This window comes from Myxocyprinus asiaticus, chromosome 48 (assembly GCF_019703515.2).
Source record: "Myxocyprinus asiaticus isolate MX2 ecotype Aquarium Trade chromosome 48, UBuf_Myxa_2, whole genome shotgun sequence".
In the NCBI taxonomy this organism is placed as follows: domain Eukaryota; kingdom Metazoa; phylum Chordata; class Actinopteri; order Cypriniformes; family Catostomidae; genus Myxocyprinus; species Myxocyprinus asiaticus.
In genome coordinates this window covers 12,015,427-12,038,618 of record NC_059391.1, presented here as the reverse complement: position 1 = coordinate 12,038,618, position 23,192 = coordinate 12,015,427, and the positions used below count along the sequence as shown (strand labels likewise).

At 39.0% G+C, this 23,192-nt stretch overlaps 3 protein-coding genes across 3 annotated transcripts in view; 1 reads left to right on the top strand and 2 right to left on the bottom strand.

Annotated features, from left to right (window-relative positions):
- Positions 1–8,511, bottom strand: part of acsbg1 (acyl-CoA synthetase bubblegum family member 1) — a 54,218-nt gene extending 45,707 nt beyond the window's left edge. The window contains exon 1 of the mRNA XM_051691976.1: positions 3,197–8,511. The gene's annotated coding sequence lies outside the window, so the exon portion shown is untranslated. The remainder of the gene's footprint in view (positions 1–3,196) is intronic.
- A 4,030-nt stretch (positions 8,512–12,541) lies between these two features.
- Positions 12,542–18,402, top strand: LOC127437607 (dnaJ homolog subfamily A member 4-like). The gene is made up of 8 exons (XM_051692635.1): positions 12,542–12,644; positions 12,946–13,093; positions 13,459–13,636; positions 14,070–14,174; positions 14,848–15,075; positions 15,157–15,387; positions 15,497–15,597; positions 17,682–18,402. Exons 2-8 carry the CDS (start codon positions 12,962–12,964, stop codon positions 17,895–17,897), a joined length of 1,191 nt encoding a protein of 396 aa, XP_051548595.1. The 5' UTR covers positions 12,542–12,644; positions 12,946–12,961; the 3' UTR covers positions 17,898–18,402.
- A 139-nt stretch (positions 18,403–18,541) lies between these two features.
- On the bottom strand, positions 18,542–22,729 carry LOC127437608 (40S ribosomal protein S27-like). The gene is made up of 4 exons (XM_051692636.1): positions 22,595–22,729; positions 19,700–19,808; positions 19,335–19,445; positions 18,542–19,136 (listed from the first exon to the last, which is right to left on the bottom strand). The coding sequence occupies exons 1-4, from the start codon at positions 22,598–22,600 to the stop codon at positions 19,108–19,110; spliced, it is 255 nt and encodes an 84-aa protein (XP_051548596.1). The 5' UTR covers positions 22,601–22,729; the 3' UTR covers positions 18,542–19,107.
- Positions 22,730–23,192: the final 463 nt, after the last annotated feature.

The following is a 23,192-nucleotide window of genomic DNA, read 5'->3' as shown; positions in this document are numbered from 1 at the left end:
TGACTTCACGGTCAATTTGTATTATTATAAGTTAGTCCACTCGCAAAGACACAAGATCTCCACACAGTTTCCCTGTATTTTTATTAATATGTTCAGTTTTCTGCTGATATCATTATGTGGTGAATATCTGATCAGCTACATTGTCAAGGTACATTCAACTTTCATTATTATTATTAACCAAGAAAATAAAAAAATTAAAAAAATGGAATAAGCATGTAATTATTGTTCATCATGTGTCATTTTGTCCTGGATACAGGCAGGTCTCCAACCCTTAGTCAGTCAACATGACCTCAATATCTGTCATTTGTACCAAGCTTGGAACTTGAACTGACTAATGACTACTACAAATGGCTGTGCACAATAAAAGGATAGTTCAATTTTGAACATTTTGTAAGTTATGATGAAATATAGACTTTAATTGAGCAAAATTTTCACCACTTTTCGGTTGCGTTAGTTTGCAGAAATCTATATTATATTATATTATTTCATATCATATCATATTCCAGCAGGGTTCAACCCCAGCAAACTAATCTATTGTGCTTACCAAGAGCACATTAAAGGTCAAGGACAAACAACCAGAGTTTGACACAGGCAGAGGTTTAAATAAGAGAAACAAACAAGGGGCAGGTGTGGCTGGCAGCTCAAGATTGTAATGATCAGCGTTCCCCTCCCTGGAAATGCTGATCATTACAACCTTCCTGCCCCAGCAGCTTCCTTACTGAGCTTGGACGAGCTGGCTCTGTAGAGCCTTTTGTGTTTTTTTTTGTTTTTTGACTCATTGACTGTTTTCCCTCTGCTTTTAGGTCCTGTTTCCCCAGCACCCTGACAGAAACAAATCAAAATAATATATCAAAACATGAGGGACAGCAATATATACTGCAGCAGAGACATTGAGGACTCAGTTTTAGTGAAAGATGTAAAGTAACATGATTGCTGATATCCTACTCTTCTGACATTTCAAATGTAACTAGTTGTCTTGCCTCTGTATAGTCACCATGTCCTATTCCAGTTCTGTTGTCTACACTGGACCAAGACAGTGTCAATATCTGTAACATGGTTTCTATGCAGCAAGAAAGATATACTTACACATTTTTTTAGAGACATCAGGACTACAAATTGTTGGTCCATTTTCTGTTAAAAAATGTCAAGCCAATTTAAAGGACCAAATCCCCACAAACTGCATCCGTGATGGTTGAGTCACTGTTTTTGTTTTACAGTATATCAGTTCTTTAGTCTCATTTAGTGCTGGTGTCATAAAAAGAAAAACCACCCGCTGTCATGTTTTTCATGTTATGTGTTTGACAAGACTGTCATAGCCACACCCTTGCTAGTTGAACAACGTTCCTGCACCTTTTGTGTTAGAGAGTTTATGGGAGTTTTAAATCACAGTAATATTATTTTGTCAACATCCAAACTGAAAAGTGTTTTTTTTTTTTTATTAAAATGAAACTAAAATACCCAGTATATAAAAAAATACATATATTTTATTAAAATAATTGAAGACTTTTGACAGACCTGTTCTCGAAACTCCAGCATGCAGTGTTAGAAAATCACAAAACAGTGGAATTAACAAATAAAAGATGAACATAGTTCATAATATTGGAATAGTTCAGCAAGAGGACAATAAAAACAGGGGATGCAACACAATGTGCTGAGGGTTCCTCGTTGATGGTTTTGAAGATCCAGAGGCACTGACCCAGACTACAACAGCTCAGAGTAGCCCAGCAATGTCACATTGTTCCTGGACCTCAAAGAAACTGTTCATATCCCGTGCAAGTCAGTTCAATAAAGGAAAGACACAATCTGCTTTAATGCTCCTCCTCTCAGTGATGGCCGGTGATGGAAGGCTCAGGATGATGATAGTTTGAAGGTTCCACTCAAGTGCTGTTTTGAGGTCTCAAGCTCTTCAGTCAGAAGTCTGTTTGAAGCCATTATTAGAAGAGTTTTTGTATGATGCGATACAGCAGTGATTGGAAAACACACAGAAGCATTTCTTCAGAGATCTTCCTGAAGTTCCAGTCAGTTGTGGGACGGCCAGGTTCCCGTCGAGGATTATGCGTCATATTTATAACGAAGTTTTGCGCAGTAACAGGTCCATTCATGGTAGTGGAGCCCATCATGTTTGCGGAGGTTTCTTCAGGCATTGGAGAAAAGCTTTCCATTCGATTATCCTTTCAATGAACAGAGCCAGCAGATCTGGATGTTGCACTGAGAAGTTGTCCATTTTATAAGGAAATGTAGGGCCGCAGCGGGGTTTCGCTCTCACCGAGGCCGCTGCGCTTCTTCGGCGAGTTCTGGCTCCGACAATGTTTTATTCCGTCCTCCTCGCGGCGTCAAACCCCACCGGGAACATTTCAGAAGCGGAGCGCTGCGAGGCAACTGTATTTGCGAGAAGCTGGCCATGGTTATTTTTTTGTCCGGTTTAATTGTGTTTATTGTTGTTATTGGCGGAATACGATGAGAGCGGGCCGCGGTGAGAGCTATACACCGGGCGCTTCTGCGGCGCGTTCCGGCTCCGACGCGGCCGCCGGAGCTGATCGCGGCCACTCTAGTCAATGCTTCCGTGCTTCAATGTCTCCCAGATGCGGCTCTCTGCTGTTTCGCTAATGGTGCGTTCAGACCAGAGGCGTCGAGAGCGTCAAACAGACCGGAAGTCATTCATTTTCTATGGCAGCCAGAGTCTCTCGGCGGCGAGAAGCGCCGCGTCCGTGCCCGGCGCGTCTTGAGCGTTGTGGATATACTCTACTTGTGATAGGTCGGCAAAAAGATTCCGGTCGGATTCCGGTCGACATGTCTGGATGTTTTGCGGCCCCTTTAAATATAGTTCACAAAACCAAGCATTCCGAACGAACGTTGCCGCCTATTTCAACTACGTCAGAGCGTACACGAATCTTCTATAGGGTTGTTGGTAGGGCAGCCAGAGCGAATTTTGACGCTCTAGCCTCCTCTGGTCTGAATCCACGGTAAAGATAGAAGTCTTGTCTATTTTTGACGGACGCGGAGTCCAAGTCGCACAGTTCAAATACAAAATGAATGTCAGAACATTCGGTCAATTTATCCATGTCGTTCATAACTGGACTTTTAAGTGTATTAACTTTGTCTGAAGGCTACAGCACAACAAAGTAGGACATAACAACAATAAACAATTAAACCGGACAAAATAAATAAATAAATAAAATAACCATGGCCGACTCACCCATGGTAGAACCCCAAAAATCAAGGAAATAATACAAAATCAAAAGGAAGTCAACGTCCGACAGGCAAAGTAGTTTATTGTTGTTTGTTGATGATCTCGCAAATACAGCTGCCTCGCAGCGCTCCGCTTCTGAAATGTTCCCGGTGGGGTTTGACGCTGCGAGGAGGACGGAACAAAACCTCGTCGGAGCCGGAACTCGCCGCAGAAGTGTAATCTAGGCGGCGGCCGCGGTGAGAGCGAACACCCCCACTGAGAGGCCCTACATTTCCTTATAAAATGGACAACTTCTCAGTGCAACATCCAGATTTGCTGGCTCTGTTCATTGAAAGGATAATCGAATGGAAAGCTTTTCTCCAATGCCTGTGGGCAGGTGCCAAGTCCTGCTGTAAAAGGAAATCAGCATCTCCATAAAGCTTGTCAGCAGACGGAAGCATGAAGTGCTCTAAAATCTCCTGGTAGACGGCTGCATTGACTCTCGACTTGAGAAAACACAGTGGACCAACACCAGCAGATGACATGGCACCCCAAATCATCACTGACTGTGGAAACTTCACACTGGACTTCAAGCAACTTGGATTCTGCGCCTCTCCATTCTTCCTCCAGATTCTGGGACCTTGATTTCCAAATGAAATGCAAAATGTACTTTCATCTGAAAAGAGGACTTTGGACCACTGAGCAATAATTATTTGCAGTAATTCGTGGAAAAGGAGCCCCGACCAAGTATTGAGTGCATAAATTAACATACTTTTCAGAAAGTCGACATTTCTGTGTTATAAATTCTTTATTCGAATATTTTGAGATACTGGATTTTTTATTTCCATGAGCTGTAAACCGTAATCATCAAGATTAAAACAAAAAAAGGCTTGAAATATTTCACTTTGTGTGTAATGAATCTAGAATAGGCCTATGTGAAAGTTCCACTTTTTGAATAAAATTATTAATGTTATTATTTTGTCAACATCCAAAATGAAAAGTATTTTTTTATTATTAAAATGAAACTCGAAAATACTCAGTATATTAAATCAAGTCATTTTTATTTTTATAGCGCCTTTCACAACACACATCGTTTCAAAGCAGCTTTACAGCAGATCATACATTAACAGAAAATGAGGCTGTTGTATCTATAATGTCTATATTAAAAATAAATATATTGTATTAAAATAATTGAAGACTTTTGACAGTCCTGTTCTCGAAACTTCATCATGCATCATCGAATTAACAAATAAAAGATGAACATAGTTCATAATATTGGAATAGTTCAGCAAGAGGACAATAAAAACAGGGGATGCAACACAATGTGCTGAGGGTTCCTCGTTGATGGTTTTGAAGATCCAGAGGCACTGACCCAGACTACAACAGCTCAGAGTAGCCCAGCAATGTCACATTGTTCCTGGACCTCAAAGAAACTGTTCATATCCCGTGCAAGTCAGTTCAATAAAGGAAAGACACAATCTGCTTTAATGCTCCTCCTCTCAGTGATGGCCGGTGATGGAAGGCTCAGGATGATGATAGTTTGAAGGCTCCACTCAAGTGCTGTTTTGAAGTCTCAAGCTCTTCAGTCAGAAGTCTGTTTGAAGCCTTTATTAGAAGAGTTTTTGTATGATGCGATACAGCAGTGATTGGAAAACACGCAGAAGCATTTCTTCAGAGATCTTCCTGAAGTTCCAGTCAGTTGTGGGACGGCCAGGTTCCCGGCGAGGATTATGCGTCATATTTATAACGAAGTTTTGCGCAGTAACAGGTCCATTCATGGTAGTGGAGCCCATCATGTTTGCGGAGGTTTCTTCAGGCATTGGAGAAAAGCTTTCCATTCGATTATCCTTTCAATGAACAGAGCCAGCAGATCTGGATGTTGCACTGAGAAGTTGTCCATTTTATAAGGAAATGTAGGGCCGCAGCGGGGTTTCGCTCTCACCGAGGCCGCTGCGCTTCTTCGGCGAGTTCTGGCTCCGACAATGTTTTATTCCGTCCTCCTCGCGGCGTCAAACCCCACCGGGAACATTTCAGAAGCGGAGCGCTGCGAGGCAGCTGTATTTGCGAGATCATCAACAAACAACAATAAACTACTTTGCCTGTCGGACGTTGACTTCCTTTTGATTTTGTATTATTTCCTTGATTTTTGGGGTTCTACCATGGGTGAGTCGGCCATGGTTATTTTATTTATTTATTTATTTTGTCCGGTTTAATTGTGTTTATTGTTGTTATGTCCTACTTTGTTGTGCTGTAGCCTTCAGACAAAGTTAATACACTTAAAAGTCCAGTTATGAACGACATGGATAAATTGACCGAATGTTCTGTCATTCATTTTGTATTTGAACTGTGCGACTTGGACTCCGCGTCCGTCAAAAATAGACAAGACTTCTATCTTTACCGTGGATTCAGACCAGAGGAGGCTAGAGCGTCAAAATTCGCTCTGGCTGCCCTACCAACAACCCTATAGAAGATTCGTGTACGCTCTGACGTAGTTGAAATAGGCGGCAACGTTCGTTCGGAATGCTTGGTTTTGTGAACTATATTTAAAGGGGCCGCAAAACATCCAGACATGTCGACCGGAATCCGACCGGAATCTTTTTGCCGACCTATCACAAGTAGCGTATATCCACAACGCTCAAGACGCGCCGGGCACGGACGCGGCGCTTCTCGCCGCCGAGAGACTCTGGCTGCCATAGAAAATGAATGACTTCCGGTCTGTTTGACGCTCTCGACGCCTCTGGTCTGAACGCACCATTAGCGAAACAGCAGAGAGCCGCATCTGGGAGACATTGAAGCACGGAAGCATTGACTAGAGTGGCCGCGATCAGCTCCGGCGGCCGCGTCGGAGCCGGAACGCGCCGCAGAAGCGCCCGGTGTATAGCTCTCACCGCGGCCCGCTCTCATCGTATTCCGCCAACAACAACAATAAACACAATTAAACCGGACAAAAAAATAACCATGGCCAGCTTCTCGCAGATACAGTTGCCTCGCAGCGCTCCGCTTCTGAAATGTTACCGGTGGGGTTTGACGCCGCGAGGAGGACGGAATAAAACATTGTCGGAGCCAGAACTCGCCGAAGAAGCGCAGCGGCCTCGGTGAGAGCGAAACCCCGCTGCGGCCCTACATTTCCTTATAAAATGGACAACTTCTCAGTGCAACATCCAGATCTGCTGGCTCTGTTCATTGAAAGGATAATCGAATGGAAAGCTTTTCTCCAATGCCTGAAGAAACCTCCGCAAACATGATGGGCTCCACTACCATGAATGGACCTGTTACTGCGCAAAACTTCGTTATAAATATGACGCATAATCCTCGCCGGGAACCTGGCCGTCCCACAACTGACTGGAACTTCAGGAAGATCTCTGAAGAAATGCTTCTGCGTGTTTTCCAATCACTGCTGTGTCGCATCATACAAAAACTCTTCTAATAATGGCTTCAAACAGACTTCTGACTGAAGAGCTTGAGACCTCAAAACAGCACTTGAGTGGAACCTTCAAACTATCATCATCCTGAGCCTTCCATCACCGGCCATCACTGAGAGGAGGAGCATTAAAGCAGATTGTGTCTTTCCTTTATTGAACTGACTTGCACGGGATATGAACAGTTTCTTTGAGGTCCAGGAACAATGTGACATTGCTGGGCTACTCTGAGCTGTTGTAGTCTGGGTCAGTGCCTCTGGATCTTCAAAACCATCAACGAGGAACCCTCAGCACATTGTGTTGCATCCCCTGTTTTTATTGTCCTCTTGCTGAACTATTCCAATATTATGAACTATGTTCATCTTTTATTTGTTAATTCCACTGTTTTGTGATTTTCTAACACTGCATGCTGGAGTTTCGAGAACAGGTCTGTCAAAAGTCTTCAATTATTTTAATAAAGTATATGTATTTTTTTATATACTGGGTATTTTAGTTTCATTTTAATAATAAAAAAAAAAAAAAAAAAAAAAAAAAACACTTCTCAGTTTGGATGTTGACAAAATAATATTACTGTGATTTAAAACTCCCATAAACTCTCTAACACAAAAGGTGCAGGAACGTTGTTCAACTAGCAAGGGTGTGGCTATGACAGTCTTGTCAAACACATAACATGAAAAACATGACAGCGGGTGGTTTTTCTTTTTATGACACCAGCACTAAATGAGACTAAAGAACTGATATACTGTAAAACAAAAACAGTGACTCAACCATCACGGATGCAGTTTGTGGGGATTTGGTCCTTTAAATTGGCTTGACATTTTTTAACAGAAAATGGACCAACAATTTGTAGTCCTGATGTCTCTAAAAAAATGTGTAAGTATATCTTTCTTGCTGCATAGAAACCATGTTACAGATATTGACACTGTCTTGGTCCAGTGTAGACAACACAACTGGAATAGGACATGGTGACTATACAGAGGCAAGACAACTAGTTACATTTGAAATGTCAGAAGAGTAGGATATCAGCAATCATGTTACTTTACATCTTTCACTAAAACTGAGTCCTCAATGTCTCTGCTGCAGTATATATTGCTGTCCCTCATGTTTTGATATATTATTTTGATTTGTTTCTGTCAGGGTGCTGGGGAAACAGGACCCAAAAGCAGAGGGAAAACAGTCAATGAGTCAAAAAACAAAACAAAAAAAAAAACGCAAAAGGCTCTACAGAGCCAGCTCGTCCAAGCTCAGTAAGGAAGCTGCTGGGGCAGGAAGGTTGTAATGATCAGCATTTCCAGGGAGGGGAACGCTGATCATTACAATCTTGAGCTGCCAGCCACACCTGCCCCTTGTTTGTTTCTCTTATTTAAACCTCTGCCTGTGTCAAACTCTGGTTGTTTGTCCTTGACCTTTAATGTGCTCTTGGTAAGCACAATAGATTAGTTTGCTGGGGTTGAACCCTGCTGGAATATGATATGATATGAAATAATATAATATAATATAGATTTCTGCAAACTAACGCAACCGAAAAGTGGTGAAAATTTTGCTCAATTAAAGTCTATATTTCATCATAACTTACAAAATGTTCAAAACTGAACTATCCTTTTATTGTGCACAGCCATTTGTAGTAGTCATTAGTCAGTTCAAGTTCCAAGCTTGGTACAAATGACAGATATTGAGGTCATGTTGACTGACCAAGGGTTGGAGACCTGCCTGTATCCAGGACAAAATGACACATGATGAACAATAATTACATGCTTATTCCATTTTTTAAATTTTTTTATTTTCTTGGTTAATAATAATAATGAAAGTTGAATGTGCCTTGACAATGTAGCTGATCAGATATTCACCACATAATGATATCAGCAGAAAACTGAACATATTAATAAAAATACAGGGAAACTGTGTGGAGATCTTGTGTCTTTGTGAGTGGACTAACTTATAATAATACAAACTGACCGTGAAGTCAGAAGCAGTAAAGATGTGTGGATTCCAAGTAGTAATCAACTTTTACTGCCTTCGACTGAGCCTGGGCACATTGAAAACAAGCTGTATGCTAGCAACACATATATTTGTGGTGACACTGCACTCTCCATAGGTTATTTTATGAGCTGGCTGTCATCAGTTTTGTCAAATGTGAAGTTCTCTCAGACATAATAGGCCAAATGTGTGCCTTTTAACACACAAAAGCATATTTTTGTGCCTGCCCAGCACATACATATACTTGATATGTATATACATTAAAGGAAAAATAGTATTTCAGTCATCTCTCACTGCATTATCCAATACTACATGTGATCCTTATCTGCTTCAAGACCCTCCTCAACCTAACCCTAACTCACAAACATTTTACCTTATCTAAGAGCACCGCCTGCAGAACCAAAGCTCAGTACCCTACTAAAACAAAACATTTTAGCGCAGATGGAGATATATACATAGGTGTATTACAGACCAGGCCAGTGCAATGGCCCTTGACTATAGGGGCCCGGGGGGGGGGTTCTGGGCTGCAATGTCTGGCAGCCCATCAACTTTGAAAACAAATGTTTATACATGCTTGAATATGTGGCCCCCACAGCTGTCAGCTTATACAAGGCCCCCTCAATAGGGCCCTGTGACTATGAGCGCCCCAGCCCACTTATAGGACCCTTTTGCCTTCATGTTTCTAATTGAATGTTTTTTTTTTTTTTTTTTTTGAGCCACTCTTTAAAAATTTTCTGACTATTATTTCATATAGGCTTTATAGGGTTAAGGTTTATGCTTTGTATGAAAAGTGCTGTCTAACAAAAACATTTATTCTACTATTCATTGCTATAATTGAATTTCTCCCCAATATTACAAAAAATAACTGGGCTTAGGTGGTTGGAAAAAAGAAGATATTGATATTTTGTGTGGTACAAAAGTACTGACCTAGAAATGTTAAGTTTGTCGAGACAAACTATAATGTTGGTTTAACAAAACCTTGTCTGAAAGTTTATAGTTTTAAATGCTTGAAGTTAGAAATTTTACAGGTCTTGCAGTAAGAGAAAGAAAGAGAGCATCTCAAAGCAGATTAAAGAGCTTGTGTGTAAGTTTTGACATCTGAAGTTTGAAATCATGAACCTTCAAAAACAGAATTAAAAATTCTGTTAATAATAATCTATTCTAGGGGATTTTGGCTTACATGATGCCTTCACAGGGCTTTTCGTTGGGAGAATAATAATGGTAGCCAAGCTGTAGGGTTATTGCTAACAGAATTTACAATAAAATGACCAAATGACCACTATTTTTGAGCCCCACACCTTTCTCCCTTTTGAAGCTCTTACAATGGAGGAGAAAATAGAGATAGGGATGATCACTTCTGAATGGAACGCACCTCATCATTAAGATGAGTTAGAAAATATACAGCAGCATGAGCCAGAACTGCCTGAACTTTTTGCCATGTTTCACCAAACACATATGTACATGCTGTAGGAGTCTATTTGTTAAATTCTTTATATTTAAAGTGTTTGATGAAGTTAAAATATGTAATAATGTATTATTGCCCCTTTAAATATATGCATGTTTACACATTTATTATACATTTAGTTACATTCTTGTTTTTTTGTATGCATAATTTGTAGTATTTTCAAGTATTTATATTGAGTTACATTATGTATCACAAGAGTTTTCAATTAAAGTTCCAAGTGGTCCGGTCTCTACATTTCCTTCCCAGCAAAGTTCCGGACAATAACTTACGTGGTTTTAGTAGTCAGTATACTGTAGCTATGAAATGACACAAGGAATGCTTAATCAATTATATGAAATAGTTATTATACATTTTTGGCAGGAATAGTACTTTGTAAAAGAAAATTTTTAGCATCTTCAAAGTAGTCTGCCTTTGCCTAGATTTAGCAGAAAAGTACTCTTGACATTTTCTCCACCAACTTCTTGAGGTATCACCCTGGGATGCTTTTTAAACAGTATTGAAGGAGTTCCCATCTATGTTGGGCACTTAGTGGCTGCTTTTCTTTATTATTTTGTCCAAGTCATCCATTTCAAAAACTTATTTTTTAAATTAAAGTTTAGTTTTATAATGAAATAAATTAATATGTTGGCACAATTATATTTTTGTCTACAAAACTAATTTCAAACATTTAAGCATACGCCTTCAGATCAAAAGATATTTAAGATCATGAGAAACATTTCAGTCAAGTGTTTCAAAACTTTTGACCGGTAGTGTGTATATATATATATATATATATATATATATATATATATATATATATATATATACACACGAATGTACAAATACAAATATGTTATATACAGATGCAAGGAAATGTATGGCAGAAGAGGTGGGTATGTAAATCACCTAAAGGCAGGGCCTCTCTTGAATTTACCAACTTCACAATTCAAGTTGGATTGTTCCATAAACTCAATACTGTAAGGATTATCCTGAGGACCACCAGAGGTCACCACATTGTTTCCTTGTCTTTAGTTGGTTTATGGGTTTTGTAGTTCTTTTTCATTGTCTTTGTTCATTGGTCCTTGTGTTCATTAGTGTCAGGTGTCCCTCGTTTCATTATTAGTTCTCTGTGTATTCAGTTGTTCTGTAACGTTTGCAGGAAGCAGTCGTGAGAACGAGGATCCAAATGCAGGCTTATTTCATAAAAACTCAGGAAACTAAAACCTGAAAACAGAACAAACCGTTACATCCATGAATGGTAACAACTGACAAAGAACACAGGAAAACACAAGGGGCAAACGAGGAAACAAGGACACCTGGGACTAATAATCACAAGAACCAATGAAACAATGACAAGAACTATTAAACCTATAATCAAAACACAAACCAGGAAGGGAACAAACATACATAGCAACCCCTAGTGGTCACCTGGGTAATCGTGACAAACACGATAAGTTCATCAAACTAAAATATTAAAAATAAGTTCAATAAGCAGCTGCCCATAATTTTTTACTTTTCTTGAAAATAATGTAAAAAAAACTTTACTAAGCAGACCTACATCTACTTAAGACCATGTGTCAGCCCCACCAATGTTCCAAATAGTTGGTCCAACTTATTAGGTGTTGAAACATTTAGAAATGTCATCAAAGCGAACACTAAATCACCCTGATGGTGTCTTTCAACAAAACACACATTTTTACAGCAAAACAGCATTAAAAACAGAGCTAAAACAGCGATTAATTCAAAACAGGATGATTATTTGGGCACAAATGGCCTCCTCAGGACTGAGCATCAGTGATCAAGCAGCATGCTCAAAAGCCTTTAAAGGTGACGTAAGCCATTCTATTTCCACGAGTCTGAGCCGGCGAATTAGCCACGCCCACTCTTTCTAAAACCTTGCACCCCAAAGATACCTTTTTTTTTTTTTTTTTTACCCCAAAGATCCCTAATGAGCTTTATTTAGAGTTGTTAAAAACAACAACAGCGCATTCAACTGACAACTGTTATGAACAACATGGCATAAATGTGCTATCGGAATTACCCTACTTCCCACTTCTGAAGTGGTAATTAAGAGTATGTCGTGTTCACGTGCTTTGTTGTCGGAAAGAACTGGAAACAGACGATACCAGGTTCATTCATACATAATTCTTGAGGAACTTTTATTTTGACACCATCATACATTTTACTCAGTTAGCTTGCTTGACGATAATGGAATTTTGGTCAAATACAAGCTATTTTCACAGTGTAAAAAAGGCACAACATGCCTCAAATGGTTGCTGATATACATAAATGAATTTGACCAAAACGGCAAGCACTGACAATTAGCTGTATTTAGAAAAATGAACAAAACCTGTCATTCACTACAGAAACGTTGGCAATGCTCATAACCGCTTAGATAAAGTGCAAACAAGTGTCAGTTTTGCTTCAAAAGCTATAAGAAGCAGCTCCACGCCGCCTGTCCTACTCTCTACTCCCCCCCCCCCGGCAGTCCTCGCGCGTCGAAATTTCCTGCACTCGAGAACTTTCTGGAGCGCCGCAGCTTATATAAGTCAGACAGCGCACGAGAGCAACAGTCAAACAGGAAGAGACTAACACGAGAACACAGCAAACCGGCTTTTGCTCTTCTTAAAGTTGTGTGAGTATTATCACACGCTTGACACTTACTAAAGCAACTGAGATACGTTACTTGAACTGTTATCTCGACTTAAATACAAATATAACAGATAGTTTTAAGGAACGTTGTGTGAAAAACGATCTCGGTCTATGTCGTTATTAGAAAGTGAGCGCTATCCACAACAAACCTATTCTAACATGGCTTAATTCACCATATATATGTCTACTGGCGTTATTAAATATTGTGTTAAGCTTTAAGTGATGTCTTGTTGTAGTAGTGGGCAGGACTGACTGTTGATACGTTGTGTTTCTGTGTACTGTAGCTGAGTCCTAACAAAGATGGTTCGAGAAACCGGTTACTACGATCTGCTCGGCGTCAGTCCCAAAGCCTCGCTGGACGAGCTCAAAAAGGCATATCGGAAACTGGCGTTGAAATATCATCCGGATAAGAACCCGAATGAAGGCGAGAAAGTAAGTGGATGTGCTGCTGAGTTTCGTGAACACGTCATGTTTCGCGTTGTCTTGTAAATGACAGCGGCAAGAATGAGAGGAACTTTCTGGAAGTGTCCCGAGAGCTCCGCCAAACTGGAGCGGATTGCTGGAGGCATTTCTAAGCATTACTTTTGAGATTTTGTGACATTTATTACATGCATGTGAGATGAAATAGTTTATTCTGTAATTTTAGTTTTTATTTTCAACAAAGAATTAAAAGGACGTGCTGGGAAATCTTTTCTTTCGCATGCATTAAATATGCATAATGCATGCATTATACAGTCTATGCATGCATTATATTTTGTTGAAATGGAATGGTAATGGCAGTCTTTTTTTTTACCCAGTTCAAACTTATATCACAAGCCTATGAGGTCCTGTCAGATCCTAAGAAGCGGGAATTGTATGACCAAGGTGGGGAACAAGCTATCAAGGAGGGAGGCATGGGAGGAGGGGGCTCATCGCCCATGGACATTTTCAACATGTTCTTTGGTGGTGGAGGCAGAATGCAGAGAGAAAGAAGAGGTGAGCCACATGTTTATTACACCAGGTGGCATTTGGCCTACAGCCCTGCTGTCTCAATACAAATATCACACTTTTAAGTGAGAACTTTTGAGGATTATTGCCTAATGGACATAATCAGTGGAATTCTTATATGCACCAATATTTTGTGGCATATACACTCTGAAAAAATATTTTTAAAGTAACCTAAAAATGTGCTTCATATGGTAACATCTCAATTATACATTATATCTCAACAGTGCAATACAGCAGATTCCACAGTAGTACAGTAAACAACTTCAGGTAGCATATATAACAAATATGGTGCAAATCTCATGACACTATGGCTTTTCTGAAATTAAAAATTATGAAATAATGATTATGAATTTCCAGATCCACAAATTGGTTCATATCCAGTTTGTTGGGAGCTTAAATGTTGTTATTTTCCCTTTTACAGGCAAGAATGTTGTTCATCAGCTTGGGGTCACACTGGAAGAATTGTACAATGGCTCAACAAGAAAACTAGGTCTTCAGAAGAATGTGATCTGTGAGAAATGTAACGGTAAGAGCAGTACTTGTCTGTTAATGAGAAGATTCCGGGTTCAATACGAGGTAAGCTCAATTAATAACATTGTGGCATAATGTTGAGTTCCTCAAAAATAATTTTGACTCGTCCATCCTTAAAAGGAAAAAATGCAGTTAGAGTGAGGCACTTGCAATGTAAATGAATGGGGCCAGTCCATAAATGCTAATATATGCACAGTTTCAAAAGTATACCCACAAGATGTAAACATTATACATGTTAATATAATTTTAGTGTGATAAAATCATTTACTAACCTTATCTGTATAACGTTATATCCAATATAAAAAAAATTGTTGCCATGACAACAAAACCCTGTGCTGGAAATAACTTTACACAGATAAAGTTAGTAAGCAATTTTATCACACTAAAATCATGTTTACACCTATATTGTTTACATGTTGTGGCGAAACTTGTGAAACTGTATGTATTTTATCGTTTACGGATTGGCCCCATTCACTTCCATTGTACTGGTAAGTGCCTCACTGTGACTGCTTTTTTTAATAAACAAGGGAGGAGTTGAAATTATTTGTGGTAATCAACACTATGCCACAAATGCAGTTGATTAAGCTTAATTCGTATTGGATATTCCTTTAATGGGAAACTTGCTTCATATTTTTGTCCATCTAAGATGTAAGTGGTCTGTCTCGCAGGTTATGGAGGCAAAAAGGGCGCACTTGAAAAATGCTCAACATGCAAAGGAAGGGGGGTGCAGGTCCAGGTTCAACAGATTGGACCTGGAATGATCCAGCAAATTCAAAGAATGTGTTCAGACTGCCAAGGACAGGGAGAGAAATTCAGCTCCAAGGACCGCTGCAAAAACTGCAATGGACACAAAGTAGAACGCAAGAAGAAGATTCTCGAAGTCCACATTGACAAAGGTAGGTAGGCCTAGACACTTCAGGTTCCACTGCTTCAAAGTTAGTGTTCCAGGAGTATACTAATTGTTATCTTTGTCACAGGTATGAAGGATGGCCAGAAAATCACATTCCATGGAGAAGGAGATCAAGAACCTGGACTGGAGCCTGGCGATGTCATAATTGTTCTGGACCTGAAAGAGCACCCTGTCTTCCAAAGGCAGGATGATAACCTGATCATGAAGATGAAAATCAAGCTGGTAGAGGCCCTTTGTGGGTTGAAGAAGACAATCCATACGCTAGACGATAGAACGCTCCTCCTCCACTCATCTCCAGGTATTTTCAATGCAGTTAGTTATTCATGTAGAATAGTTAATTGATTTTGCATGCTTGATAATTCGAATTATAGTCAAGTTAATAACATAATTAATGTTGTCTTTTTTAGGTCAAGTAATAAAACCGAATGATTTTAAATGTATTCATAATGAGGGCATGCCTGTGCACAGACACCCTTATGAGAAAGGTCTTCTCATCATACAGTTTGAGGTAAGGGCTGATAGACTGGCCATGTTAGCAATCATGCTATGTACTGAATGTCAGATATTTAGTACAACTGCATCAGTTGAGTCGGAGCCATGATAATTTACCGGAGGGGGCACAGATGTACCACTTGCAGTCTGAAAGGCAGCACGAGTCTAGGCTTTGATAGATATGTACTTGCATAAGCTCAAATGATACATCACCAAATGTTCGAAATAAACACAATCTATTAAAATTAAAGTTTTCACAGGTACATTTTCTTGTATGATAAATTTTCTATGTAAACAAGCGGCATGCCAGTGCAGCTCCTATCTAATTGAATAGAGAAAGACCAAATAATTCAAATCGGTTGGTCAAGATTACGATCAAATAACATATTTCAAATCAGCAGTAAAATCTGACTGCACTGGTATCATAAATTGTGCTTCTTTACCTCAGATTATGCTAAATATTACCATCTTGTATAGCTAATGCGCATGCATGTTCTTGAGTTGATTGACAGGCAATGTCTGTCTGTATCTAAAAGGTGATTGGCTCTTTTACCGAAAGGTGGAACTTCCTTTCTACATCTGTTGAGTGTTCCAATTTCTCCCATTCTATTCAAATGAAGTGACCAATCTCTTCTAAAGAGTCTCTGGGCTTGCAAACCACACAAAACTAAACACCTGCTAAAGCAGAGTGCATGATATATGTTCACTTTCTGGTAACTGTTGTGAAGCAGAGGCTGCTGCCAGAAGGCGCTTCTCTATCCTTTGCCTGAACATGTGTCTGAAATTGTGGCATGTCAGCACTTCAAAATATGGCAAAAATATACTAAATTAAAGCGAAAAAAAAAATAAAAATTTGTTTAATAAATGTCTAATTAAATGATCCTCTGGAGAGCACACTACAAAAACTTGACTATATTTCAGATTTATGCATTTCAGTTTCATAACAAAAATCCATGAAATTTAATTGAGTAATCTTAAACTAAATTAAAGGAATAAAACCTCAATATATTACATTTTTAATAAAACTTAATTCAATTTAATGGAATTTTATTTGTTTGAGATAATGAAATTCTATTCATTTATCAACCTAAATGTTTAAGACAACTGCACTTATATTCATTAACAAAACAGCAAAACGTAGTAAACCGTTGTACTCATAATTAGAACAACTGAACGCATCGAGTACTGGTGCTAAAACTCTTGTCTTGAGGACTACATCTCTCCACATATGCTTGCACTTTTTAGTTGCATTATTTTTATCATTCATTCATCCTTATCCTAGTTAAAATCATTTTCTTAAATCCATTTCCTTCTTTCAGACTTTGAGCCTCGGAGCTCTGACTGAATTACATGGCAAAAAACATTTTTCTAATTGAGAAGAGCAGTCAATTGGCCAGACAGCATAAATCCTGTCCCCACCTTCCACCTGAAATGTTCAATTACTCACTACAAATAGTTTGATTAATTTGCTTTAATTTATTTAACAATTTAGTTTAGTTATTTAGGCTTGCAAAAACAGTAAAACACATTTAAAAGATAGCTAAATTATAAACTGCATTCTTGCTTGTTCACCCAAAAATGAAAATTCTCATTTACTCACCCTCGTGCCATCCCAGATGTGTATGACTTTCTTTTTTCTGCTGAACACAAATTAAGATATTTAGAATATCCCAAATCTGTAGGTCCATACAATGCAAGTGAATGGTGGCCAGAACTTTGAAGGTCCAAAAAGCACAAGGGCAGCATAAAAGTAATCCATATGTCTCCAGTGGTTTAATCCATGTCTTCAGAAGCGATATGATAGGTACGGGTGAGAAACATCAATATTTAAGTCCTTTTTTAATATAAATCTCCACTTTTCCATTCTGCTTCTTGTTTTTGGTAATCTGCATTCTTCGTGCATATCACCACCTACTGGTCAGGGCTGGTCAAAGGTGGGGAATTTTTAGGAAAAAGGGACTTTAATATTGATCTGTTTCTCTGAAGACATTGATTTCACCACTGGATTACTTTTTGGAGCTTTTTGACAGTATTTGTGTCTGAGGAAGTAATCTTGCATTGGGAATGTAACATCTCACAGAAGCACTTCTGTTCCCTCAGATTGAGTTCCCAGATAATCATTGGCTACCTGAACACATGCTGCCTGACCTGGAGAAGCTACTTCCAATGAGAGATCATGTCATGGTGTTGGATGATATGGAAGAGGTTGACCTCTGTGAAATTGACTATGAAAGCCAAAAGAGAAACTACAGTGGTGAAGCCTATGACGAAGATGAAGGCCCCAGGCAGGGTGGCGTCCAATGCCAGACTCAGTGAATGTCATATTTAATGGGATCATTTGTGCAACATTTTTCTAAAATGACAGCAAATGTAATCACTGGCGAGCAATACTACATGTACCAAAGCCTTAAGAGATGGACCATTTTCTTGCCATGTTTGTTCTGAAGCATCTTGTGAGAAAGAACCTGGGATTTCAAGCAGTTACCACAACAAATGAATATAAGTACATTGAATTATTGCAAATATTTTGGATGAGAATCTGGATGGTCATCCACTTAAGAACTGAATTTAATAGTAATTGTATTGTTGATTTTTTGCTTATATTCAGTTTGTGAATGAGTACACGATGCAGTAACTTTTACGTTTCAGTAGATGTGCACCTGTGTGTCAAGTGAAAACTGCACTTTTGTCTGAAATGAAAAATCCCAGTTGAAATGTTATATTTGTACACTTTCTTAGGTTTTGGCTTAACACGTTTACCATGTTAAGTTTAATTCTCCTAAAATTGTTGTTTTTCACAAATAAAACATTGTTACATTTCCTTCCTTTCTCATTAATGTTAGTATACATCATAGAGCTGAATGCAATGGGCTAAATGTTTAAAAAAAAAATTCATATCACCAGTGTGAGATTTGCTTTAAACATCTAAATCTGTTTGTAACAAGGTTCAGGAAAGGAGGAAGCGGGAACCAGATTAACATTTAACAAGACTTTAATCAACACAAATGCTGAACTTAAACATAACAAATGTCGACACACAGCTCTGTGTGTGTCTCTCGAGCTCTCTCTCTGGCATCCCTGGCTCCTCCTTTATCTCTCTCCTGCTGATTGGGCAACTCCGCACTGGACATGCATCCTCCTCATCATCACTGTTGTTTTCTACTTAATTTCACATCAGAAACCCAATAAAAGATAGTATGACAACATCCTCAAAATAAATGGTCTTAAATCTTTGCAACCATAAAATACAGACGTTACAAATTGTATATGTGGCTACAAGGGGCCAATTATTGAGTGAATAAGAAGTGCAAAGGTCACTGTAAGAATATAGTTTAAGGCAGTGGTTTCATGCAAAAGAAACTTTATTCTGAAAATCAAACTGATAACATGGCAGAAAGAACCTGCCATGTACCGTTCATAATCGCATTTAAAGTTCATTCATTGTAATCAATGAAAAGGTAAGGTATTAAGACAGCACAATTTCTTTGTATTCAAAGCATTATTCCTTTTCCAGTTTCCATTCTTCTCAGTGTTGCTTTCTTCTGAAAGAGCAACCTATTCCAAATGGAAAAAGAAAAGATCTCACTTAGCTTCAGGTTTCACCACCACATGAACTACAACAGAGTAGTGCGAGACATTGCAGAAGATATAAAGATATTCACGTGTAATTACTTCTCATGCTATAACTACAAATCACTGACTTTATTGGTAATCCAGAGTAGATGCAATGTGTTTAACACCACAAATACACACCCTCAGTGAGCCTGGCTTTCCCTCCTGTGGGCTGGCACAACACTGTTGAACAACCAACACACAGCACAACTGTCTGTGCATGACTAAACACTGTTGTGATCTTATAACAACCTAAACAGTGAACAAAAAGAGAGAACACATATTCAGAATTATATTTTCTGTAAGAAACAGAATCATTCATGTTCTTCAACCAAGTAGCACTTACAAGAAATTTGACTTTATTTGCTTTAAAAAAAAAAAAAAAAAAAAAACATCACAATTAACATCCCATAACAATCACATACTCATGCTATAACAACATACATTATCCAGTGAAATATAACTCCTACTACATTATCCAATTGTTTCTTCTTTAGATTTTATACCTGGACATTTCACATCCATGAAGTAAGAGTTGGGACTTTGCACAAGTCTCTTCTTCTTGTGCTGTCTTCTCTCGAAATCAAAGGAAGGGTTGAGCAGTTCTCTGGCCAGCTGTTTCAAAATAAACAAATAAATAAAATTGTACATATTATTAGACCAAATATAAATACACACACTTATACATACATATGATACATACAGTGCATCCGGAAAGTATTCACAGCGCTTCACTTTTTCCGCACTTTATGTTACAGCCTTGTTCCAAAATGGATTAAATTCATTATTTTCCTCAAAATTCTACAAACAATACCCCATAATGACAACATGAAAGAAGTTTGTTTGAAATCTTTGCAAATGTATAAAAAAAGAAAAAAAAAACCTACATGTACATAAGTATTCACAGCCTTTGCCATGACACTCAAAATTGAGCTCAAGTGCATCCTGTTTCCACTGATCATCCTTGAGATGTTTCTACAACTTGACTGGAGTCACCTGTGGTAAATTCAGTTGATTGGACATGATTTGGAAAGGCACACACCTGTCTATATAAGGTCCCACAGTTAACAGTGCATGTCAGAGCACAAACCAAGTCATGAAGTCCAAGGAATTGTCTGCAGACCTCCAAGACAGGACTGTATCGAGGCACAGATCTGGGGAAGGGTATAGAATAATTTCTGCAGCATTGAAGGTCCCAATGAGCACAGTGGCCTCCATCATCCGTAAATGGAAGAAGTTTGGAACCACCAGGACTCTTCCTAGAGCTGGCCGCCTGGCCAAACTGAGCAATCGGGGGACAAGGGCCTTAGTCAGGGAGGTGACCAAAAACCCGATGGTCACTCTGACAGAGCTCCAGCATTTCTCTGTGGAGAAAGGAGAACCTTCCAGAAGAACAACCATCTCTGCAGCACTCCACCAATCAGGCCTGTATGGTAGAGTGGCCAGACGGAAGCCACTCCTCAGTAAAAGGCACATGACAGCCTGCCTGGAGTTTGCCAAAAGGCACCTGAAGGACTCTCAGACCATGAGAAACAAAATTCTCTGGTCTGATGAAACAAAGACTGAACTCTTTGTCTGGAGGAAACCAGGCACCACTCATCACCTGGCCAATACCATCCCTACAGTGAAGCATGGTGGTGGCAGCATCATGCTGTGGGGATGTTTTTCAGTGGCAGGAACTGGGAGACTAGTCAGGATTGAGGGAAAGATGAATGCAGCAATGTACAGAGACATCCTTGTTTTAAACCTGCTCCAGAGCACTCTGGACCTCAGACTGGGGTGAAGGTTCATCTTCCAACAGGACAACGACCCTAAGCACACAGCCAAGATAACAAAGGAGTGGCTACGGGACAACTCTGTGAATGTCCTTGAGTGGCCCAGCCAGAGCCCAGAATTGAACCCGATTAAACATCTCTGGAGAGATCTGAAAATGGCTGTGCACCGACGCTCCCCATCCAACCTGATGGAGCTTGAGAGGACCTGCAAAGAAGAATGGGAGAAACTGCCCAAAAGTAGCATCGTACTCAAAAAGACTTCGAGGCTGTAATTGGTGCCAAAGGTGCTTCAACAAAGTATTGAGCAAAGGCTGTGAATACTTATGTACATGTGATTTTTTTTTTTTTTTTTTTAATAAATTTGCAAAGATTTCAAACAAACTTCTTTCACGTTGTCATTATGGGGTATTGTTTGAAGAATTGAGGAAAATAATGAATTTAATCCATTTTGGAATAAGGCTGTAACATAACAAAATGTGGAAAAAGTGAAGCGCTGTGAATACTTTCCGGATGCACTGTACCTCCAAAGTTGTGGCAAAATGGCTTAAGGACAACAAAGTCAAGGTATTGGAGTGGCCATCACAAAGCCCTGACCTCAATCCGATAGTAAATTTTGGGCAGAACTGAAAAAGCATGTGCGAGCAAGGAGGCCTATAAACCTGACACAGTTACACCAGTTCTGTCTGGAGGAATGGGCCAAAATTCCTGCAACTTATTGTGAGAAGCTTGTGGAAAGCTACCCAAAATGTTTGACCCAAGTTAAACAATTTAAAGGCAATGCTACCAAATACTAACAAAGTGTATGTAAACTTCTGACCCACTGGGAATGTGATGAAAGAAATAAAAGCTGAAATAAATCATTCTCTCTACTATTATTCTGGCATTTCACATTCTTAAAATAAAGTAGGGATCCTAACTGACATAAGACAGGAAATGTTTTCTATGATTACATGTCAGGAATTTTGAAAAACTGAATTTAAATGTATTTGGATAAGGTGTATGTAAACTTCTGACTTCAGCTGTATCTGGGCTTTCCACATCTCTTTCTGTCCTTTTTAGAGCCAGTTTTTTGTCTTTAAAGACTGTAGTGTACACCTTTGTATGAAATCTTCAGTTTTTGGCAATATCAAGCATTGTATAGCCTTCATTCCTCAAAACAATGATTGACTGATGAGTTTCTAGAAAAGGCCGTTTCGTTTTTACTTCCGAAACAGCAAAAGTGTATGTGTGTGTGTGTGTGTATATATATAAGCCTTTATTAAATACACTTGCATATGCGGTGTTGTTTTTTTGTACCAGAAACAATGTTGATCAACAAGAATTGCCATTTTTATCACTTCCAAGTCGTCCAGGAAAAAACATAAATGCTTTCATTACAAATATAAAAAAACTACACATCAGTCTGGCTTTAATCTGTCACTTTAAATGTTTAAATGTTACACGTGCAAAGTAAAACATTTGGCCCTAACTGAGCCAACGCCATGTGAAATCACAAACTTGCCCGTGTTTATTGCACGGCTAAAGATGGTCAATGACTGGGTTATTATTAGGACAAAATACGAAAGAACATATACTAACAGCTGTGAAACGCTGGAATCGGTGTCTGATTGAGAAAAGTACACTTACAGGCATTGTCGGCAGCTGGTGATTTTCGCATTCGTGTGACTGATTGCTGCTTTCCTCGAGACTGAAGACTGCAGGGTTGCCATGCGCCGCTTCATATGGGAAATCTGAACACTAGACATGCCCAGGTATGCTCCACTATAAAACACACCTTAGTCCAAATTAAAACTGACAACATCCTAGGGATTTCCCGAACATGATGCAGTATAACATTGTTGCAGGGAAACAGTAAATGATTATGCGTTGGCGAAATGCTGATGTAACCCCTTATCTCAGAAAAGAGCATTAAAAGCATCCACTACTACTACTAGTACTAATACTACAAATAATAATAATAATAATAATAATAATAATGCTGTGGAGTTACAAAATGTAAAAAAACAAAACAAAAACAAACAAACCTCTTTTTAGGCTTAGTATTGTCCGCACTGGCAACCTTGATGGCAGCTCTGATGTCTTCGAGGGAGTCGAGACGGTTCTGCTGTTTCTCGTAGCCACTAAGTGCACTTATAACTAAATGTAATTGTTTATTTGAATTAATCTATTCTGTTTTATATATATTGAAGCGTAAGCACGAACTTTGGGTAAACATGCACCAGTT